The following is a 23605-nucleotide window of genomic DNA, read 5'->3' on the forward strand; positions in this document are numbered from 1 at the left end:
TAAAATGCCAAAAAGTAGTGATAGAGGGAGAATTTTTAAAGCAGAAAGAGAAAATAGTTATAAGCAAAAGAAACCCCATAATGGTATCAGCTGGTTTTCAACAGAAACTCTGGAAGCCAGAGGGAGGGGCATGATATATTAAAAGTGCTAAATGGAAAAATCTTCAGGCAAGAATACTCTATGTAGCGGCTGGTCCAAGTGCAGTTGTGTTTACATTAATTGATCACAGCCAGTTACAGATTTCTTGGGGCGCCTGGGAGGCTCAGTGGGTTAAGCCTCTGCCTTAGGCTCAGGTCATGATATCAGGGTCCTGGGATGGAGCCCCATATCGGGCTCTCTGCTCAGCAGGGAGCCTGCTTCCCCCTCTCTCTCTGCCTGCCTCTCTGCCTACTTGTGCTCTCTCTCTCTCTGTGTCAAATAAATAAGTAAAATCTTAAAAAAAATACTCTATGTAGCAAGACTATCATTCAGAATAGAAGGAATGATAAAGAGTTTCTCAGACAAATTAAAGTCAAAGGAATTCATGACCATTAGACCAGTCCCACAAGAAATCTTAAAGGGGACTCTATATGAGAAAAGGACAGAACATAAATAATAAATAAGAAAAGTAGGAAACACAAGAGCAGAAAAATAAGTATACCGTAAAAATCAATCAAGGGACTCACAAAATAGAAGCATGTAAATTATGACACTATATACATAAAATGTGGGGAGGTGGGGGACAGAAGCAAAGAATGGGTCAAACTTAAGCGATCATCAACTTAAAATAGATTACTATATGCACAAGATGTTACAGACAAACCAGTTGGCAGCCACAAATCAAAAACCAGTAATGGATATATAAAAAATAAAGGGAAAGTAATGTAAGTGTACCACTAAAGAATGCCAACTAACCATGAAAGAGAACAAGAGAATAAGAACAACAAACAACCATAAAACAATGTGGGGATTTACAGTGCTCAAACAGATAAAACCTGACTTGTATATGCCCCCTGGATGAGGCCCATTGAAAAGCAAAAGAACGCTGGGCCTCCTCTCAAGTTTCTTGGCTGAATGTGGCCAGATTCTTACTATGGCTCAAGGGTTTCATCCAGGGAGTAAATGCTTAAGAGCAGGCATCTGTAGTGGTCCTGTACCACACTAACTCCTTGCCTTGCATGTGGTATATTAATTAAACTCACAATAAAAGCAGAGACAGAACTTGGCTCAAGGCCTTTCACCACTAGAGCGTCTGGCCCCCAGGCCTCTCCTTTCTCCTACTAAGCTTTTGGGAGTAATCCTTTCATTCACTGTCTCAGGGTTACAAAATAAGTAATAAAATGGCAACTAAGGACATAACTATCAATAATAACTTTGGATATAAGTGGACTAAATGCTCTAATCAAAACACACAGGGTGACAGAATAGATATAATATAAGACCCACCATTATGGTGCCTACAAGAGACTCATTTAAGACCTAAAGACTCATGCAGACTGAAAGTGAAGGGATGGAGAAGCATTAATGATGCACATGAAGTAAAAAAGCCAAGGGAGAAACCCTTATAGTGAACAAAATAGACCTTAAAACAAAGACTGTAACAAGAAACAAAGAAGGACACCATATAATTAGAAAGGAAACAATCTAACAAGGTAATATAATCGTAAATATCTATGCATCCAACCTGGAGGCACCCAAGTACATAGAAAAGTTAATAACAAACATAAAGGTACTAATTGATAGTAATATAATAATAGGACAGGACTTTAATGTCCCACTTACATCAATGAACAGATCATCTAAAGAGAAAATCAACAAGGAAACAGTGGCTTTTAATTGCACATTGGCCCACATGGATTTACTAGACGTATTCAAATATTCCATTCTAAAACAGCAGAATACATATTGTTTTCAAGTGCACATGGACCATGCTCCAGAATGTATCACATAGTAGGCACAAAACAAGTTTCAACAAACTGAAACAAGTTTCAACAAACTGAAAAAGATTAAAGTCATGCATCTTTTCTGACCACAACACTATGAAATTAGAAATCAACCACAAGAAAAAATATAGGAAAAGCACAAATACATGAAGGTTAAATAACATGTTACTAACAATGAATGGGTCAACTAAAAAATAAAAGAGAAAAGCAAATACATGGAGACAGGGTGCCTGGGTGGCTCAGTCAGTTAAATGTCCAACTTTTGGTTTCAGCTCAGGTCATGATTTGAGGGTTATGAGACTGAGCCGTGTCAGGCTCCACCTGCTTAAGTTTCTTTCTCCCCACTCCCTCTGCCCCTCCCTTACTAAAAAAACACATGGAGACAAATGAAAATGAAAACACAATGCTCCAAAATCTTCAGGACACAGCAAAGATTTTCTAAGAGTAAAGTTTACGGCAATATGGCCCTACCTCAAGAGAAAAAAAAAAGCCAAAACTCAAATATACAATCCAATCTTATACCCAAAGGAGCTAAAAAAGTACAAACAAAACCCCAAACCAGAAGAAAGAATATAATAAAGATTAGATCAGAAATAAAATAGAAACTAAAAAAGCCAACAGAATATATCAATGAAACCAGGAGCTGGTTCTTTCTAAAGATGAATAAAATTGACAAACCCTTAGCCAGACTCATCAAGAAAAAAGGGGGGGGAGGGAAAGAAGGAGAGAGAGAGAGAGGACTCAAACAAAATCAGAAATAAAAGAGAAGAAATAATAACTGATACCAAAGAAATACAACCTATTGTAAGAGAATACTACAAATAATTATATACCAACAAACTAGACATTCTAGAAGAAATGGATACATTTCTAGAAGTCTACAACCCCCTAAAACTGAAAAGAAAAAGAAAGTTTGAACAGACAGATTACAAGCAATGAAACTGAATCACTACTCAAAAAACTGTAACAAACAAAAGTCTAGGACCAGACGGCTTCAAAGATGAAGTCTACCAAAAACTTAGAGAAGAGGTAATATCTATTCTTCTCAAACTATATTTTGAGATTTAAAAAAAAAAAAATAGGAAAGAAAACTTCAAAATTCATTCTATGAGGCCAGCATTACCCTGATACCAAAACCCCATAACGATGCCACTAATAAAGATAACTATCGGCCAATATTCTTGATCAACATAAATGCCAAAATTCTCAATAAAATACAAGAAAACAGAGTCCAACAAGACATTAAAAAAAAAATCATTCGCCATGATCAAGTGGGATTTATTCCCGGGTTGCAAGTGTGGTTCAATATCCACAAATCAATCAATGTGATATATGACATTAACAAAAGAAAAGATAAGAATCATATAATCATTTCAATACATGTAGAAAGAGTATTTGACAAAGTACAACATCCATTCGAGACAACTCTGGACAATGTAGGTTTAGAGGGAACATACCTCAACATAATAAAGGCTACATATGAAAAAAACCAAAGCTAATACTGTCTTAAAAAGGGAAAAACTGAGAGCTTTTCCTCTATAGTCAGGAACAAGACAGGGATGTCCACTCTCAGTGCTTTTATTCAACATAGTACTGGAAATCCTAGCCTCAGCACTCAAACAAAAACAAATAAAAGGCAACCAAATCAGCAAGGAAGAAGTAAAACTTTCAGTTTGTAGAAGACATCATACTATATATGTATATAAAACCTGAAAAATGGCTAGAACTGATAAACAAATTCAGTAAAGTTCCAGGATACAAAATTAATATACCAAAGAGGTGAAAGACCTGTACTCTGAAAACTATAAAACATTCATGAAAGAAATTGAAGGTAACACAGAGAAATGGAAAGACATTATAGTCTTGTGAATCAGAAACACAAATACTGTTAAAATGTCTATATTACCCAAAGCAATCTGCATATTTAATACAATCCTTATCAAAATACCAGTAACATTTTCACAGAGGTAGAACAAACAATCCTAAAATTTGTATGGAACTACAGAAGACCATGAATTAGCCAAAGCAACCTTGAAAAAGGAAAGCAAAGCTGGAGGCATCACAATCCCGGACTTCAAGTTGTATTACAAAATTGGAGGGGGAGACGAACCATGAGAGACTATGGACTCTGAAAAACAATCTGAGGGTTTTGGAGGGGTGGGGGGTGGGACAAAGCTACAGTAATCAGAACGGTAAGGTATTGGCACAAAAACAGACACACAGATTAATAAAACAAATAGAAAACACAGAAATGAATGCACAATCATATGGTCAGTTAATCTTTGACAAAACAGGAAACAATATACAATGAGGAAAAGACAGTCTCAACGAATGATGTTGGGAAAACTGGACAACATGCAAATGAATGAAACAAGACCACTTTCTTACACCATACACAAAAGTAAACTAAAACTGGATTAAGGACCTACATATGAAACCTAGAACCATAAAAATCCTAGAAAGAGCACAGGAAGTCATTTCTCTGACATTGGCTGGAGCAACATTTTTCTTGATATGTCTCTTAAGGGAAATAAAAGCAATAATAAACTTTTGGGACTACATCAAAATAAAAATCTTCTGACCAGCAAAGGAAACAATCAACAAAACTGAAAGACAACCTACTAAAAGGGAGAAGATATTTGCAAGTGACAATGCTCACAAAGGGTTAATATGCAAGATATATAAAGAACTTATATAACCCAACACCACCAAAATTAAGAATCCAATTAAAAATGGACAGAAGACATGAACACACATATTTCCAAAGATATACAGATGACCAACAGACGCATGAAAAGGTACTCCACATCAGTGATCATCAGGGAAATACAAATCAAAGCTATAATTAGATATCACCTCACATCTGTCAGAATGGTGAAAATCAACCACACACAAAGAAAACAGATGTTGGTGAGGATGTGGGGAAGGAGGAACCCTCTTGCACTGTTGGTGGGTATGCAAACTGGTGCAGCCATTGTGGAAAACAGTAAGTTAAAAGTAGAAGTACTCTATGATCCAGCAATTTCACTACTAGGTATTTACCCAAAGTAAACAAAAATATTAATTCAAAGGTATGCATGCACCCTGATGTTTACAGCAGCATTATCTACAATAACAAATAATGGAAGTAGCCCAAATGTCTACTGACTGACTAATGGATAAGGAATATGTGGTATGTGTACACACACACACACACACACACACACACACACACACACACACAATGGGCTATCAATCATCTATAAAAAAGCATGAAATACTGCCATGTACAACAATGTGGATAGAGCTAGAAAGTATCATGCTAAGTAAAACAAGTCAGTCAGAGAAAAGATAAATTCCATATGATTTCTCTCATATGTGGCATTTAAGAAACAAATGAGCAAAGGGGAAAAAAGAGAGGCAACCAAGAAATAGACTTCTTCTTTTTTAAAGATGTTATTTATTTATTTGACACATGGTGGGGGGAGAGCAAGCACAAGCAGGGGGAACGGCAGTCAGAGCAAGAAGCAGACTCCCTGCTGAGGAAGGAACCCAATGTGGGGCTCAATTCCAGGACCTGGGATCATGAACTGGAGCCAAAGGTAGCCACTTAACCAACTGAGCCACCTAGGAGCCCAAGAAATAGACTCTTAAGTATAGAGAACAACCTGATGATTACCAGAAGGCAGGTGGGTGAGGTGATGGGTTAAATAGGTGATGGGAATAAGGAGTGTAGCTGTGATGAGCACAGTGTTACATCATTATATTGCACGCTTGAAACTAATATTACAATGTATGTAAGCTAACTGGAATTTAGTACAGAGAACTACAGGCCAATATCTCTGATGAATGAATATACATACAAAATTCCTCAACAAAATATTAGCAAACTGAATCAAAGAGCATATTAAAAAAATTCATTCACCATGACCAACTGTGATTTTTCCTGGGATGCAAGAGTGTTTCAATATTCACAAGGTGATACATCGCATTAATAAGAGAAAGGATAGGGGTTCTTGGGTGGCTCAGTCAGTTAAGCATCTGACTTCAGCTCAGGTCATGATTTCAGGGTCCTGGGATTGAGCCCTAAATTGGGCTCTGCACTCAGCAGGGAGTCTGCTTGTCCCTCTCATTTTCCCTCTGCTCCTCTTCACCCTCTCCCTTCATCCCCGGCTTATGCTCTCGGTCTCTGTCTCAAATAAATAAATAAAATCTTAAAACAAAAAAAGAAAAGAAAGGATAAAAGCACTATGATCATCTCAATAGATGAATAAAAAGCATTTGACAAGGTACAACATTCATTCATGATAAAATCCCTCAACAAAGGAGTTTAGAGGGAACATAGCTTAACATAATAAAGGCCATACATGAAAAACCCATAGCTAACATCACACTCAAAGGTAAAAAACAAAAAACAAAAAACAAACAAACAAAAAACAAAGACAAAAACAGAGAGCTTTCCCCCTGTGGTCAGGAGCAAGACAGGGAAGTCTATTCTCACCACTTTTATTCAACATGGTAGTAGATGTCTTCGCCGCAGCAGTCAAACCACATATAGGAATAAAAGGCACCCAAACTGGTAGGGAAGAAGTAAAACTTGCACAATTTGCAGATGACACGATATTATATATAGGAAACACCAGACTCCAGCAAAAACTACTAAAACTGATAAATCAATTCAGTCAAGTTGCAGGATACAAAATCAATGCACAGAAATCTGTTCCATTTCTATATACTAATAATGAAGTAGCAGAAAGAGAAATTATGAAAATAATCCAAATTACAACTGTACCAAAAACAATAAAATACCTAGGAATAACTCAACCAGTGAGGTGAAAGACCTGTACTCTGAAAACTATGAAACACCGATGAAAGAAATTAAAGACAACACAAATGGGAAGACAATCTATGTTCATGGATTGGAAAGACCAATATTATTAGAATATCCATAATGCCTAAAGCAATCTACACATTTAATCCAATCCCTATCAAAATACCTACAGCATTTTCCACAGAACTAGAAAAATCTTAAATTTGTATGGAACCACAAAAGACCACAAAGAGCCAAAGCAGTCTTGAAAAAGAAAAACAAGGCTAGAGGCATCACAAGTCCAGATTTCAAGTTACACCAGAAAGCTGCAGTAATTAATATAGTATGATACTGGCACATAAAGAGATACACAGATCAAGAGAATAGAATAGAAAGCCCAGAAAGAAACCCATGATTAAATCATCAATTAATCCTCAACAAGGCAGGAAATAATATCCAAAGGAAAAAGATAGTCTTTTCAAGAAATGGTTTTGGGAAAACTAGACAGTTATATGAAATAAAAATGAAACTATATCACTTACTTATATCATACACAAAAATAATCTCAAATGCATTAAGGACCTAAATATGAGACCTGAAACTATAAAAATCCTAGAATAGAGCACAGGAAGTATTTTCTCTGGCATTGACCATAGGAATATTTCTCAAAATATGTCTTTTGAGGCAAGGAAAACAAAAGCAAAAATAAACTCTTAGAACTACATTAAAGTAAAAAGCTATTGCAAAGCAAAGGAAGCAATCAACAAAACTACACGATAACCTACGGAATGGGAGAAGATATTTGCAAATGATATATCTAATGAAGGGTTAATAAGTAAAAGTATATCAATAACTTATACAACTCAATCCAAAAAAGAAAAAAATAATCCGGTGACATGAATAGTCATTTCTCCAAAAAAGACATCCAGATGGTCAATAGACACATGAAAAGATGTTCAACATCACTCATGATCAGGGAAATGCAAATCAAAACTACAGTAAGTTATTAGTTCACACCTGTCAAAATGGCAAAAACAACACAAGAAACAGTATTGGCAAGAACGTGTACTCTTGGTGAGACTACTACAGATGCAGCCATTGTGGAAAACAGTATGGTGGTTCCTCAAAGATTAAATTAGAACTACTCATAATTGCATTAGTGGGTATTTGCCCAAAGAATATGAAAACACTAATTTGAAAAGATATAGGCAACCTTACATTTATTGCAGAATTATTTACAATAGCCAAATTATGGAAGCAGCTAAAGTGTCCACTGATAAATGAATGGATAAAGAAGCTATAGTGAATACACGCAAACACAAAAAAGGAATATTATTCAGCCTTAGAAAAGCCATAGGAAAGAATGAAATCTTGCCTATTGCATCAACATGGATGAATCTAGAGAGTATAATGTTAAGCAAAATAAGCACTTAGAGAAAGACAAATACCATGATTTTATTCATATGTAAAATTTAAGAAAGAAATCAAAGAATAAAGGAAAGAAAATGGGATAAAACAAAAAAACCAGTCTCTTAAGTATGGAGAACTGATGGTTACCAGAGGGGAATGGGTAAAATAGGTGAAGGAGATTATACTTGTCTTGATGAGCACTGAGTAAGGTATAGAATAGTCAAATGAGGGAGTTTCAAGGATGGTGGAGGAGTAGGAGACCTAAATTTTGTCTGGTGCCAGGAATTCAGCTAGATAGTTATCAAACCATTCTAAACACCTACAAACTCAAAGGAGATAGAAAAGAATAGCAGCAATTCTATGAACAGAAAAACAACCACTTTCTGGATGGTTGGACGTGCAGAGAAGTGAATCCAAGGCAGAAGATGGCGGAGGAGTTGCAGGCTGAGATGATATCAGGTAGTAGGAGTTCAGCTAGATAGTTATCAAACCATTCCGAACACCTACAAATCCAACAGGAGATCGAAGAGAAGAAGAGCAGCAATTCTAGAAACAGAAAATTGACCACTTTCTGAATGGTAGGACCTGTAGAGAAGTGAATCTGAAGCAGTGGGAAGATAGATTGTGGGGGGAGGGGCCAGCTCCCGGCAAGCGGCAGAGCAACAGAGCACAAAATCCGAACTTTTAGAAGTCTGCTCCACTGAGGGACATTGCTCCAGAGGCAAACCGGGGGTGGAGCCCTCTAGGGGACAGTGTGGTCTCAGGTCCCACGGGGTCACAGGAGGATTGAGGGTATCTGAGTGTAGCAGAGTTCGCAGGTATTAGAGCGGGGAAGCTGGCTACAGAGACGGAGCAGGGGCGTGAGCTTTCAGCTCGGGGTTACCTTAAACTGTGATCTGTGGCACAGTCAGACCACTGCTCTTTGAGCAGGGACCCCAAAAATGGCAGATCTGGGGACACCCCCCTGGAAGAGTGGCAGGGATCTGCTGGGTTTGGAGACTCCAAATGGGGCTGTGTGCCAGAGACAGAAATGCTCGGTGAGTAAGAAAGGCCGGGTGAGCTCGGAGTGCAGCCGGAGGCCAGGTAGATGGTAGTGATTGAGCACTTTTCTCCCAGGGCGACCTGAGCGGGGCCCAAGCTCTTGGCTCCTCTAGGCGGGAGATTAGGAGTCCGCCATTTTCATTCCTGTCTTCCAGAGCTCTACGGATAGCGTTCAGGGAGGATAGCGTTCAGGGAACAAAAGCTCCCGAGAGCAAACCGGAGCAGATTACTTAGCCTGGCCCCTGGCAAGGGCGTGGCAATTACGGCTCAGCAAAGACACTTGAAAATCACTACAACAGGCCCCTCCCCCAGAATATCAGCAAGAAATCCAGCCAAGACCAAGCTCACTGATCAAGGAGAACAGAATTCCAGAGGAGGGGAAAGCAAAGCATGGAATTCATGGCTTTCTCCCCATGATTCTTTAGTCTTGCAAAGTTAAATTTTTTAATTTTATTTTTTTCTTATTCTAATTTTAAAAATTTTATTCTTTCCTCTTATAACATTTTTAACTAGTTTATCTTAACAATCCTTTCTTTAAAAATATCTTTTTGAACATTTATTATTATAGTCATATTTTATCCTTCATTGTATCTAACTTAAGATAGAGTTGTATTCATTGTTATCTAACTAAAGATAAAGTTAGATCTTTTGTATATTTTGTATACAAATAAGGTTTTTTATTCTAAAAAACTGTGGGATACAACTTCTTCTAATAGATCAAAATATACCCTAAATCTAACACAGGGTTTGTTCTAGTCTCCAGCCTAAGCAAATTCTCTCCATTTTCTTTTTTCTTTCTTTTCCCAACCAACTCACCTTATCAACTCCTTTTCTAGTTTTTTAAAAATTTTCATCTTTACAGTCATACTCCATCCCTTCATCGTGTTTACCCTTATTTCTGTGTGTGTGTGTGTGTGTGTGTGTGTGTATTTTTTTTCTTTCTTTAAAATTTTGGGAGGAAGTTTCTTCTAAGAGACCAAAATACTCCCAAAATCAAGTGGGTGGCTCTTTTCTATTCACCAGTCTAATATATATATTTTTCTTTTTCTTTTTTTTAGTTTTTTTTTTAACTTCTTTTTACTCCCTTTCTTCTCCACACGATTTGGGGTCTCTTCTGATTTGGTTAATGCACATTTTTCTGGGGTCTTTGCCACCCTTTTAGTATTTTATTCTCTCATTCATATATTCTTATCTGGATAAAATGACAAGGTGGAAAAAGTCACCACCAAAAAAAAGAACCAGAGGCAGTACCGAAGGCTAGGGACCTAATCAATACTGATGTTGGTAATATGTCAGATCTACCAAACATTTAAAGAAGAATTAATACCTATTCTTCTGAATAATACCCGCCACCACTTTCACTCTTTGTAGATGACAAGATACTTTATATGGAAAACCTAAGAGACTCCACTCCAAAACTGCCAGAACCCATAGAGGAATTCAGTAGAGTGTCAGGATATAAAATCTATGCACAGAAATCAGTTGCCTTTCTATACACCAACAACAAGACAGAAGAAAGAGAAATTAAGGAGTCAATCCAGTTTATAGTTGCACCGAAAATCACAAGATTGCTAGAAATACATCTAACCAAGGAGGCAAAGAATCTGTACTCAGGAAACTACAAAGTAGTCAGGAAAGAAATTGAGGAAGACACAAAGAAATGGAAAAACATTCCATGCTCATGGATTGGAAGAACAAATTTTGTGAAAATGTCTATGCTACTTAAAGGAACTGTGTATTTAATGCAATTCCTATCAAAATACCACCAACTTTTTTCAAGGAAATGGAACAAACAATCCTAAAATTTGTATGGAAACAGGAAAGATCCCTAATCACCAGGGGGATGTTGATAAAGAAAACCAAAGCTAGAGGCATCACAATGCCTGACTTCAAGCTATGTTACAAAGCTGTGCTCATCCAGACAGCATGGTATTGCACAAAAACAGACACATAAATCAATGGAATGGACTAGAGAGCCCAGAAATGGACCCTCAACTCTATGGTCAACTAATCTTTGACAAAGCAGGAAAGAATGTCCAATGGAAAAAAGACAGTCTCTTCAACAAATGGCATTGGGAAAACTGGACAGCCTCATGCAGAAGAATGAAACTGGACCATTTTTTTTACAACACACACAAAAATAGACTCAAAATGGATGCAAGACCTCAATGTGAGACAGGAATCCATCAAAATCCTTGAGAAGAACACAGGCAGCAACCTCTTCAACCTCAGCCACAGCAACTTCTTCCTAGAAACATCATCAAAGGCAAGGAAGCAAGGGCAAAAATGAACTACTGGGGCTTCATCAAGATCCAAAGCTTTTGCGCAGCAAAGGAAACATTCAACAAAACCAAAAGACAACCAAACGAATAGAAAAAGATATTTGCAACTGACATATCAGATAAAGGGCTGATATCCAAAATCTAAAAAGAACTTATCAAACTCAGGACCCAAAGAACAAATAATCCAATCAAGAAATAGGCAGAAGACATGAATAGACATTTCAAAGAAGACATCCAGATGGCCAACAGACACATGAAAAAGTGCTCAACATCATTGGGCAACAGGAAATACAAATCAAAACCACAGTGAGATACCACCTCACACTAGTCAGAATGGCTAAAATTAACCAGTCAGGAAACAACAGCTTTTGGCGAGTATGTGGAGAAAGGGGAACCCTCCTATATTGTTGGTGGGAATGCAAGCTGGTGCAGCCACTCTGGAAAACAGTTGGAGGTGCCTCAAAAAGTTGAAAATAGAGCTACCCTATGACCCAGCAATTGCACTACTGGGTATTTTCCTTAAAGATATAAATGTAATGATCCGAAGGGGCATGGGCACCCACATGTTTATAGTAGCAACGTCCACAATAGGCAAACTATGGAAAGAGCCTAGATGTCCATCAACAGATGGATGGATAAAGAAGATGCATTATATATACAATGGAATACTATGTAGCCATCAAGAAAAAGAAACCTTGCCATTTGCAAGGACATGGATGGAACCAGAGGGTATTATGCTAAGTGAAATAAGTCAATCAGAGAAAGACAAGTATCATTTGACCTCACTGATATGAGGAATTTGAGAAACAAGACAGAGGATCATAGGGGAAGGGAGGGAAAAATGAAACAAGAGGAAACCAGAGAGGGAGACAAACCATAAGAGACTCTTAATCTCAGGAAAAAACTGAGGATCGCTGGAGGGGATGGGGGTGGTAGGGACGGGGTGGCTGGGTGATGGACATTGGGGAGGGTGTGTGCTATGCTGAGTGATGTGAATTGTGCAAGACTGATGAATCACAGACCCATACCCCTGAAACAAATAATACATTATATGTTAATTAAGAAAAAGAAAAAAAAAGAATTGTCAAATGATTATACTGTACACTTAAAATTAATAAAACACTGGATGTTAACTATAGTAGACTTTAAGAAAGATATGCGTGAATGAGGTCTTTTTTACTTATATATCTCTCTCTTTTTCACTGACCTTGTACTTATATTACATTTTTCTTACAGAACTTTATCATGATATACAATATTCTTACATCTGAAATTTGTTTGCTGGTTGTAGTGGTTACTTTATCATATGTTTCCAAAGAAATGAATGTCTAAAATTAATATATAAATTAATATTGGTATTTAAGTTGGTTTTGTTTACATATTCAAGTTTGAGAGGGACAGAGGTAGGGACAGAGATAGTAAGAGACAGCATGAGCAGGGAGGAGATGGAGAAGCAGGCTCCCCACTGAGCAGGAGGCCTAATGCAGGGCTTGATCCCAGGACCCTGGGATCATCCAGATTACCATATATATTCAAGTATTAAGAGAAATCTCTTTTCAGGCACCCGGGTGGCTCAGTTGGTTGAGCATCTGCCTTTGGCTCAGGTTATGATCTCAGTCAGGGTCCCGGGATGGAACCCAGCATCAGGCTTTCTGCTCAGAGGGAAGTCTGCTTCTCTCTCTGTGCTCTCCCTCCCAATCTCTCTCTGAAATAAATAAACAACATCTTTAAAAAAATCTCTTTGAAGTTGAATTATTTTAACTCTTAGTGTACAATTGATGAAAATAATTTGATAATTTACTGAAGTGTAAAATTTTATTAGATAGGCATTTTTTTAAAAAATTGTATTTATTTATTTGACAGAGAGAGAAAGATCACAAGTAGGCAGAGAGGCAGGCAGAGAGAGAGGAGGAAGCAGGCTCCCTGGAAGCAGAGCACCCAATGCAGGGCTTGATCCAAGGACCCTGGGATTATGACCTGAGCCGAAGGCAGAGGCTTAACCCTCTGAGCCACCCAGGCACCCCTAGAAATTCATTTTTTGAAGAAATGATCAGACATTTAAAATATATTATTTTTTGTAATAACATGACATTGCCAGAATGAGACAGGATTCAGCATTATGTTTATTTGTAGCCTTCATCTTTATAGATACAAATGCTAAGAAATCTTGTTCATGTTAATTTAAATTAAAATCTCCCTAGATGTTAAGATATGATAACTATATTGTGATTATGTATTTTTAAAATCTTTATTAGAGATATTTTAGAGATACATATTGAAATATTTATAGACTAAAAACATATTGGGTGTCGGTCAGAGGAGAAAAATGAGGGGAAAGATATGAAAGAAACAAGACTGGTAAGAGTTGGTAAGTTAAGTATAGCTGGCTGATAGGTACATCATATGGAAATTAATTATCCCATTCTCTATACCTTTGCCTACCTTTAAATTTTTTCGTAATAAAAGTAAAATAATATTAGAGCTGCTGATTTAACTCACTGTATGTATGAAAAATGTCTGCCATATAATCCAGTTAGCAAATCCAGTTCTCACAGTCAAACCAATCTCCAAATGAATTTCATTTTCTCTCAGAGTTTGACTTCAGTTTCTCAATTCAAATATATGTGTTAATGTGTCTTTCAAGGAATATCATAAAAGTTGCTGAGAAAAGTACAGAATATGTATTGTAGGGTAGATTACTAAAAGCAGTCAAGGTTAAAATAACAGTTTTTATAAAATTTATCTATTTTTATAAAAAAGAAGGTAGTAAAGGAACATGTTGTTTATTAGTTAACAGCAATGCAATACAGCTAAAATAATTTATAATACAAGAAATATGATAAAAGACAATAGTTCTTGATTAAATGTGAATGAATATTGATCTCAGATATCTGGCTTTTGAAGTAATTCAATAAAAACCGAGTACAAAAAGTTTTTTAAGAAGGGTATAAAAATGAGAACTTTTTTATTTCTTTACACAGAAGAAAGTTTTCCTGTGAGTATAATAAGTGAGAAAGGTATAGACTAAAAAAAATAATCTAGCTAAGGAGCAGCAGGTAAATTTATTATTTATTTATTATTTATTTTTTAAAAAGATTTTATTTACTTATTTAAGAGAGAGACAGAGTGAGAAAGAGAGAGAGAGAGAAAACATGAGCAGGGTAAAGGGCAGAGGGAGAAGCAAATTCCCTGCTGAGCAGGAAGCCTGATGTGGAGTTTGATTCTGGAACTCCAGGATCATGATCTGAGCAGAAGGCAGACACTTAACCGACTGAGCTACCCAGACGCCCCTATTTTTTATTAATAAGAGAAAGAGAATAAACATTCCATAAGACATAATAAGATCCTTTACTTTAAATGGAATTTTTTTGGTATGATTTGATAAAAGTTTTCAGCTATATGATAGAAAAATGCATATCAAATATGAAGGAAATTATGTAAAAGTTTTATCCATAGGTTTCGTAGTCCTAGTGAACATTCTAGTCACATATATAATAATCATTGTCATCACCCAAAACTACATTGGGATGAAAGGTACCTTCTTTCCAGTTAATGTTGTGTTCTAGTGCTAGAGTACTATGAAAAGCTTAAAGGTCTGCTATAGGAATTCGATGTTTATTATGGATGCTTTTTGGTCTGCTGTCACAGAGCTCTCTTTGAATAGTAACAGATTTTTTACAACTGCTACGGAATGGAAGAGGCAAAGTCATTAAAACAAAAGCTGTCATTACTCCCACAACCTTAGTCTACCACATCTAAAATCAGAATATCTCACTGTGGATCAAAATGCTCCCTTTTGGGGCGCCTGGGTGGCTCAGTGGGTTAAGCCGCTGCCTTCGGCTCAGGTCATGATCCCAGGTCCTGGGTTCAAGCCCCACATCGGGCTTTCTGCTCAACAGGGAGCCTGCTTCCTCCTCTCTCTCTGCCTGCCTCTCTGCCTACTTGTGATTTCTCTCTGTCAAATAAATAAATAAAATCTTTAAAAAAAAAAAAAATGCTCCCTTTTGCAGCCAACCTTCATCTTAAGAGACACAGGTATTAGGAAACAGAAATACTGGACATACAGGCACATCAATTTTAGGTAGGAGTACTATGAAACGTGATTTACTAAATGATCTGTTTGCATATTCCTTGGTAGGTCTTCATTCATGGTAAAGTACATAAACAGACTACTGTGATGTGTTTCCAAAGATGGCCACATTATTTCCCATCCTATATGCTCTTTTGCATTTTAATTCCACCATGCCCACATCCATAGGGAGACTCTATAATCCTCCAAGATTTCCCTTGAATATTTGCTAGTTCTTTGATCTGTTCTGACCAATAGAATGCAGCAGAAGTCAAGTGATGCTGTTTAACTTCTAGAATTGGATCTGGAAGAGAGCTATAGCTTCTATCTACACCTCTTAGGAAGCTCCTTCTTGTAAAACAGCCACTATGCTATGAGAAGTCCCAGCTAGCCACGTTAGCAGCACCACCAAAGGCCCTCTGTGACTATAGCAGTGGTAATGGCTATACAGAAATGAAGGCAAGAGTCCAGACTTTAGGGATGCCTGAGTGGCTCAGTCGGTTAAGCCCCTGCTTTCAGCTCAGGTCATGATCCCAGGGTTCTGGGATCCAGTCCCACATCAGGCTCCTTGCTCAGTGGGGAGCCTGCTTCTCCCTCTGCCTGCTGCTCCCCCTGCTTGTGCTCTCTCTCTCTGACAATAAAAAAAAAAAAAAAAAAAAAAAAAAGGTACAGGCTTTTGAATTGGAAAGACCAGGATTCAAACCCAGATCTACCATTTATTTATAAATTCTGAGCACTTGTAGTGGTCACTTCACCTTTGAATTAGCCTCTCTAAGCAACCTCCTTCAGAGAGCCTCTTTAGCCACATAAGCTATCTGCTGTGAGAAAAAATACGAGACAAGTGATATAACATGTCAAGCCAAGTGTCACTCAGTAGATATTTAAAAAACCAAACAGTCTTGTTTAAAGTTTTCTTTCTTCTCTTCCCTCACCATCCAATCCCAGGCCTCAGAGAAGACAGATCAGTTGTGCAACACCACACTATGCCTCTTCTGGAGAGACTGAGTGAGGAGCAGATCTAGGAGATAATTAAAAAAGCATCCCTGGAGAACAAAGTTACCCTGGTGATACCTGATGGGTCATTCACTCACTCTGAGCCTCTATGAGAACTCAAAGGTATGGGAAGGACCAGATAAATCTTAAGGACCTCACAGAAATAACATCTTATGTTCACAGGAGAAAATGTGGAGATTTCTTTCACCACCCAGGTGCTCCCATCTCCATCATTTTTAAGTGTACAGTTCAGTGTATTCTATGCTTCTTTTATTTATTTTTTTTGAAAGATTTTATTTATTTATTTGACAGAGATCACAAGTAGGCAGAGAGGCAGGCAGAGAGAGAGGGGGAAGCAGGCTCCCTGTTGAGCAGAGAGCCCGATGTGGGGCTCGATCCCAGGACTCTGGGATCATGACCTGAGCCAAAGGCAGAGGCTTAACCCACTGAGCCCCCCAGGTGCCCCTCTATGCTTCTTTTAAAGTGGACTTTTTTCAATATATATGCAAGTAGTAATTAAATAAAAAAAAAAAAACCAAACAGTCTGCCCTCAAAGAAGGAAACAAAAACTTGACATATGCTAACAGAAATAGGCTGAATCCAAGACATTTTAAAATATCATCAATATTCATGATGAAATGTTACTATCAAATTTCTTTGCACAGAAACTACAAAACTATGTGTTTCTTAAAAAAGTTGGTATCTTTTCAAATGGTTACTACAAAGAATACATATATAAAAATTTTAGATTTAACTAAAGGCAAAGTTGACTAAATTTTAAGAATAACATCTTAAATCATTCACTTACAAATAAATAAAAATTCACTTACATACAATACTGCCAACCAATACCTATAAAAAAGTAGTATAATCAATCACCAGGGAATTGTAGGTCTTTTGACCCCTCAAACATCCTAGTGGAACTCCAGGAAATAAAATTAGAGATCCTCGGGGCACCTGAGTGGCTCAGTCATTAAACATCTGCCTTTAGCTCAGGTCATGATCCCAGGGTCCTTGGATCAAGCCCCACACTGGGCTCCCTGCTCAGCTGGGAAGTCTGCTTCTCCCTCCCCTGCTCCCCCTGCTTGTATTCCCTCTCTCACTCTCTCTGTCAAATAAATAAATAAAATCTTTAAAAAAATAAAATAAAAGTAGAGATCCTTAAGTGACATGCCATTCGAAATAATTACATCATATTCAATTTAGTCATCTGCTAAAGCTTTTCACTATTTCTATGGCTTAATTCTGAAAAGAAAAAGGTTTAGATGAGAAACAATGGGAAAGTAAAATAATTTATGTACAATTTCTTGTAAAATTTGGAATTCTTGGAAAATTTCTTTAGGAATATAGAAAAGTTAGAAAACTGTTGTATTGTTTCTATGGAAATAATAGTAAAAAACTAATTTCTCAAGTTCTAATAGATTCCTTTAAACAACAATGTTCCAAATATAAATGGTATATAAGGTGAGAGGGGAAAAGGCTAATAGGGGAATTCTAGTATTTTCATATCAGAAAATATGAATCATCTCAAGCCACCTTTTTTGTTAAGATTATGAATACTAATGCTGATTACAAAGTTAAAAACTACTTTGATGAGTTTTTCGTCCCTTTGGTGTTATAAATCTATAATTTTCATATTTTTCTAAACAATAGATTTAAGTTACACAATATCATATCATTATTTCATTAAGAAACATATTTGCAACATTTTCTGTATTGCATCAGCAAACCAACAAAATCAGCAGTATACATGAAGGGTGATTAAATAAATCAGTTATGGGTATGAAGTGAGAAAAGAAAAGTGTACTTGGAAAAATACGGATTTATGCCTCTTGGATTGAGAGTAGCTAACTATATTTAAATAAAAGATACTAAGTGAAATAAGTCAAGAAGAGAAAGACAATTATCATATGGTTTCACTCATATGTGGAACATATGGAATAGTGGAGGACCACAGGGGAAGGGAGGGAAAACCGAATGGGAAGAAATCAGAGAGGGAGACAAACCATGAGAGACTCTGGACTCCGGGAACCAAACTGAGGGTTACAGAAGGGAGCAGCGTGGGTAGCTGGGGTAACTGGGTAATGAGTATTAAGGAGGGCATGTGTGGTGATGAGCACTGGGTGTCATACGCAACTAACGAATCGCTGAACACTCTATCAAAATTATCAAAAACTAATGATGTACCATACACTGGTTAATTGAACATAAAAAAAAAGCTAAAAAAAACCCTTTTGGTTCTACATTTTGAAATAATATAATTTTCTGTTCCATTGTAATGATAGCTATAGTCAATAGCAGAAATAAAAATAAATAAATAAATAGTAGATAAATATTTTTTTCGGCAGTGGAGAATAATATCCATCCATATAACTAACAGTTAAAAATGGATGCTTTCAGTGCCATTAATATTCATTCAAAATTTTTACGCAATCACTTGTGAAGTAAATGGAGTATATGTCAAAGTAGTTATCTATTACATACCTACATTAATATTCCCAAGTATACAACTTGGGTGTGAACCAGAAATATGTCTGAACTCGGTATAAGTCACAGAAATTTGAACAGACCAATATTATATTTGGCTTTGATTAAAATTACAGGTACAAATGCTTTCACTTCAATACTAAATATTCTGAATGCTTATGCAACATCAGTTTCAAATTCCCTTTTATAGAAAATGCTCATTAATGATAACCTCACATCACTGCAAAAGCTCCTCTAACACTTAATGGCTAGGTGTTATTTCTAAGTAATGGGGCACACGATTACATTATTTCAAGTCATTATAAAGTGAGGTTGAGACACAAACTGAAGCCATCACCTTTGACCATTTAACATAGATCAATGATCTCTGGCACCCAAGTAGATTTAGCACCCTACTTTCCCTGTTAGATAGCCCCCACTGTACCAATTAAAAAGGATCCTTCTGCCTATTACCACTGCCTGCTTAGACTGACCATGTGTACATTTACTCCAGCCAAACCAGTCATGCTAATTTTATTTGTGGGCAATCTCCTATTTCCATGCTGGCACTGGACCGGGTTATGGCTGTGGGCTTTTCAGCACAATCCTATGCGAGCATTTAGTACTCTATTTAAAGATCATTGCAAATTTCCCATAAAATTAAGGTTCTGCAAAAATTAATTAAATTTAAGATAATCTTGGGTCTGCCATGCCCATAAAGCACAACATTTAAGTTGCAAAATGTAGGTTAGGTTTCTTGATAAATAAGACTAGGGTGCCAGTCAAGGTCTCATGAATAGTCCAAAATGTCAATGCTGATGGCTTTTTTACTTATGTACCAGTACATATGTCTATACCTTGTAAAAGTGATATGGCCTAGATACATTTTTCTTATTTTAGTAACACATTAATGCTTGCTCCCATAGGGACACATTAAGCTTTCTGTTGTCTGGAATCATGATATTGCTAGGCTATAGTTATCCTAGCAATGCTATGGACAGGAATTTTCTGTCAGTTTATGTAATTTCATTCTTTAAACTGGCATCAGAATAAATCTTGTATACAAACTTGTTACTTATAACACAATTAGCTATTATTGTTTAATCTGTAAATGAAAGTATAAATGAGAATAAAGGAGAATATTACTCCAGTATACTGAAATATACCAGAATATAGTGTCTAAAAAATAAAAGTGAATATGTCTCTAGGCATAAGTTCTTAAAGTTATTGTTTTTCAATAAGCATCAGAGAAAAAAATCTAATGCAGAATTCAGAACAATAAGCTATGACACTATCACATGATACTCTCAATAGTTTTTTTATAGATTAAGTAGAAAACCCATAAAGATATTAGAAATTTTACTCTCTGAATTAATGATAGCTGTTTCAATAGTTTTAATTTCTAAAGGTCAAATTACATATTAAAAGTATTCCAAGTATTTCGTTGACTAAAGTGGAGATTATTGTGAAATATAGCAGGCCTGAAGTCACCATCATGTTCTCAATCACATGTATGCCTTTATTTATTTATTTATTTATTTTTAAGTTTTTATTTTTAAAGATTTATATATTTATTTGAGAAAGAGAGAGTGTGCACAGATGAGCGTGGTAGGGGGAAGGCCAGAGGGAGAGGCAGAGAGAGACTCTCAAGCCAAATTCTTGGTGAGCATGGAGCCAGACCTCATGACCCTGAGATCATGACCTGAGCCAAAACCAAGAGTCAGAGGCTCAGCTGACTGAGGGACCAGGTGCCCCGAGTTTTTATTAATTTAAGTAATCTCTACACCTAAGCTGGGGGCTTGAACTAATGATCCCAAGATCAAGAGTTGCATGCTCTTCCAAATGAGACAGCCAGCGCCCTCCCCCACCATGTATGCCATTAAAGAGAGGAAACAAAAAGACAGCTTCCTGAATAGTCCCAACTCAAAGCAAACAAGCAGGACTGGCAGTGGCAGGAGTGACCTGTGCCTTCCTCCAATCCCACCCACACTCAGTTCTGCCTAGACAGGGCCACAAGGGCAAAGCAAGATCTCCAACCAATTGGTCTCGAATGCAGGTCTCTATTTCAGATATTTTTCAAATACTGGGGAGAAAAACTATGTTTGTCATTCAAGATTCACAGTAAGTCCCTCAAAGATCACTACCACCAGCATTAAAATACCCATATTCCTTATTGAAAACCCTCAGAAAAAATGACAGGAAATGTGACAGTTTCTTCTCATAATACCTTAAATTTTGACAATTTACTCATCTATGGGCTGTGAATCAGCCCATAGGTAAAAATAAATAAAAGGTAAATATAAAAATATATGACTTTTCCAAAACACAGGAAAGAAATTCATTAGATTTCCAAACACCTGGGGAAGACAGATTATTAATAAAGGTAGTTCACTGCACTTGCTGGAAAGTCAAACAAGTAAATGCGTTCTGTACGTTTTTTTTTCCCAAAGATTTATTATTTGAGAGAGCGCAAGAGAGAAAGAGAGCTCGCATGGATGCACACATGTGTGTGCAAATGGGGGGAGGAGCAGAGGGAGACTCTTCAGCAGACTCACCACTGATGGTGGAGCCTGATGTGTGTCTCTATCCCAGTACTCATGAGATCATGACCTAAGCTGAAATCAAGAGTCGGACACTTAATTGACTGAACCACCCAGGTGCCCCATGTTCTGTATTTCTGAACTAAATTTCTGTCTTATCAGACAAAGAAAAAATTAACCAAGCTAAAGGCATCTCATGAAAAGTAACTTGCTATAAAAGTTAGGAGGCCAGTTCTATTTAAGTCTAGAGGAATTATATCTTTGAATTCCAAGATTCCAAAGTTTTTTTGAAAGAGTGGCACGCATAGGTAGTAAGAGACTCCTAGCACACATATTTGTCAAAGATAAAGAACACAAAGTTTCCAGAGTGCAGAGAAGGAGTGTTTACATTCTCAGGCAAATATTGATTGCTCATTGAACAAATAAAATGGAGAAGGAACAGGTTTATCAGTAAAAGTCTCGGAGCAAACATGACTAAGGTAGAGAATTCAATCAAGACTGCAGGCATCTTTTTAATTAAAGTTTTATTAAAAAATATCTAATGAACCAATATTCAAATGGGGAAGTGTAAGTTTATATCTTTAATTTCCAAGAAGATAAATGGATTAAGCCAGTTCTACCTAGAGAGCAGTTGTAGATCAAATCCCAAACTGTTTGAGAAAGCCTATTTGATGACCAAATGCCCTTTTAAAAGTCTTTAGGAGCAAGGATTTCCAGTAAGGTGAGTTTTCTCCTAATGGTTAATGCAATCAGTTCACATAGGCACACAGATCCTGTAGCAGCAATAAGTACAATTAATGACATGGTTATAATCATATTTACTCACCCTCCCAATAGTATCTGTGGCTGGCTGGATTCATTTGTAATACCAAATACATCAGGAATTAAATCACCATTGAAGCTGAAAAGAAAACATTAAAAACATTAAGCAGCTCTTTCATAAAATTCTCATGTTCTAGCTTTAAAAGGAAAATAACCTTTGGGAGGTGTGGTCGACATCGCAATGCTCACCAGTTTCTGCTGTAGTCAATAAAATGTTAGCAGAAGCGTAAGACATGTGTTATTTCTAGGCAAAAGCGTTTATTATTTATTACTGGACCATCCAGCCTGCTTTCAGCTTGCAGTGGCAATGAGAAGACCATGTGTTTCATGTGGTCTGGTCCCAAAGATGATGGGGCCTCTGGCACCTGACTGATGGCACAGAGTTGAGCCTACTACAGACCCATAATGGACAGGCAGTGTAAGCAAGAAATGAACTTTTGTTGTGAAATTTTAGGGCTGTCTGTAGTTTCTGCATAACTTCGCCTATCCCTGAGTGGTAAGAAGACAACACGTATTTCAGACCCAACCAATGTAGTTAGATAGGCTTAGGAGAAAAAGCCCACAAAAGTAATCCCCTGCTGGTTTAAACATTTATACTGTTCATTAAGTACTGCAACAAGAGTGAAAAAATACACAACTATGAAAGCTATCAAGCTGAGGGCCTTTAAGATGATCAATCCATGGATTTACAGATCAGACTTCAAATGGCCACTGACCTACTGATATATGATTACTATTTTAATAACTGAATGAAAGGCAGCAATGGAAACAAGAAAGTGGCTGTATACTGCTTTAGCTCCCCAAATGATCTCTGTATCATTACCAAAAGCCCTGACAGGAATTTGGATTACACTTAATCTAGTATATGTATGTATTTGAGAAATAAATGATAACACTAAAGAAGAGCTTTAAAAAAAGGTAAGAGTCTCCTTAATATAGACGTTTTTCTAAATCTCTGGAGAAAAGCCCATACCATTCATATTTGTCAATCAAGTGCTACCCTGAAATAGTTACCTTAATTCTTTGAGTAATGACATGGCTACAGTCAACATAGATCCATAATGGATGCATTGAAAGCTACTGAAACAAAAAGACAAATTTCTTCCTCTTTCTAAATTACTGAATTTCATTTTTTTAAAAAAAGATTTCATTTATTTATTTGACAGACAGAGATCACAAGTAAGCAGAGAGGCAGGCAGAGAAAGAGAGTGGGGGGAAGCCGGCTCCCTGCTGAGCAGAGAACCCGACCCGGGGCTTGATCCCAGGACTCT

The 23605-nt window shown here is 37.0% G+C and overlaps 1 protein-coding gene across 1 annotated transcript in view; it reads right to left on the bottom strand.

Moving 5' to 3' along the window:
• Positions 1 to 23605, bottom strand: part of LOC111157396 (integrin alpha FG-GAP repeat containing 1) — a 303742-nt gene that overhangs the window by 270882 nt on the left and 9255 nt on the right. The window contains exon 5 of the mRNA XM_022518768.1: positions 22339 to 22413. Within this exon, the coding sequence (XP_022374476.1) occupies positions 22339 to 22413 (75 nt within the window). The remainder of the gene's footprint in view (positions 1 to 22338; positions 22414 to 23605) is intronic.

Source organism: Enhydra lutris, unplaced genomic scaffold, assembly GCF_002288905.1.
Source record: "Enhydra lutris kenyoni isolate GAN:26980312 unplaced genomic scaffold, ASM228890v2 scaffoldscaffold54, whole genome shotgun sequence".
NCBI classification, from domain to species: Eukaryota; Metazoa; Chordata; class Mammalia; order Carnivora; family Mustelidae; genus Enhydra; species Enhydra lutris.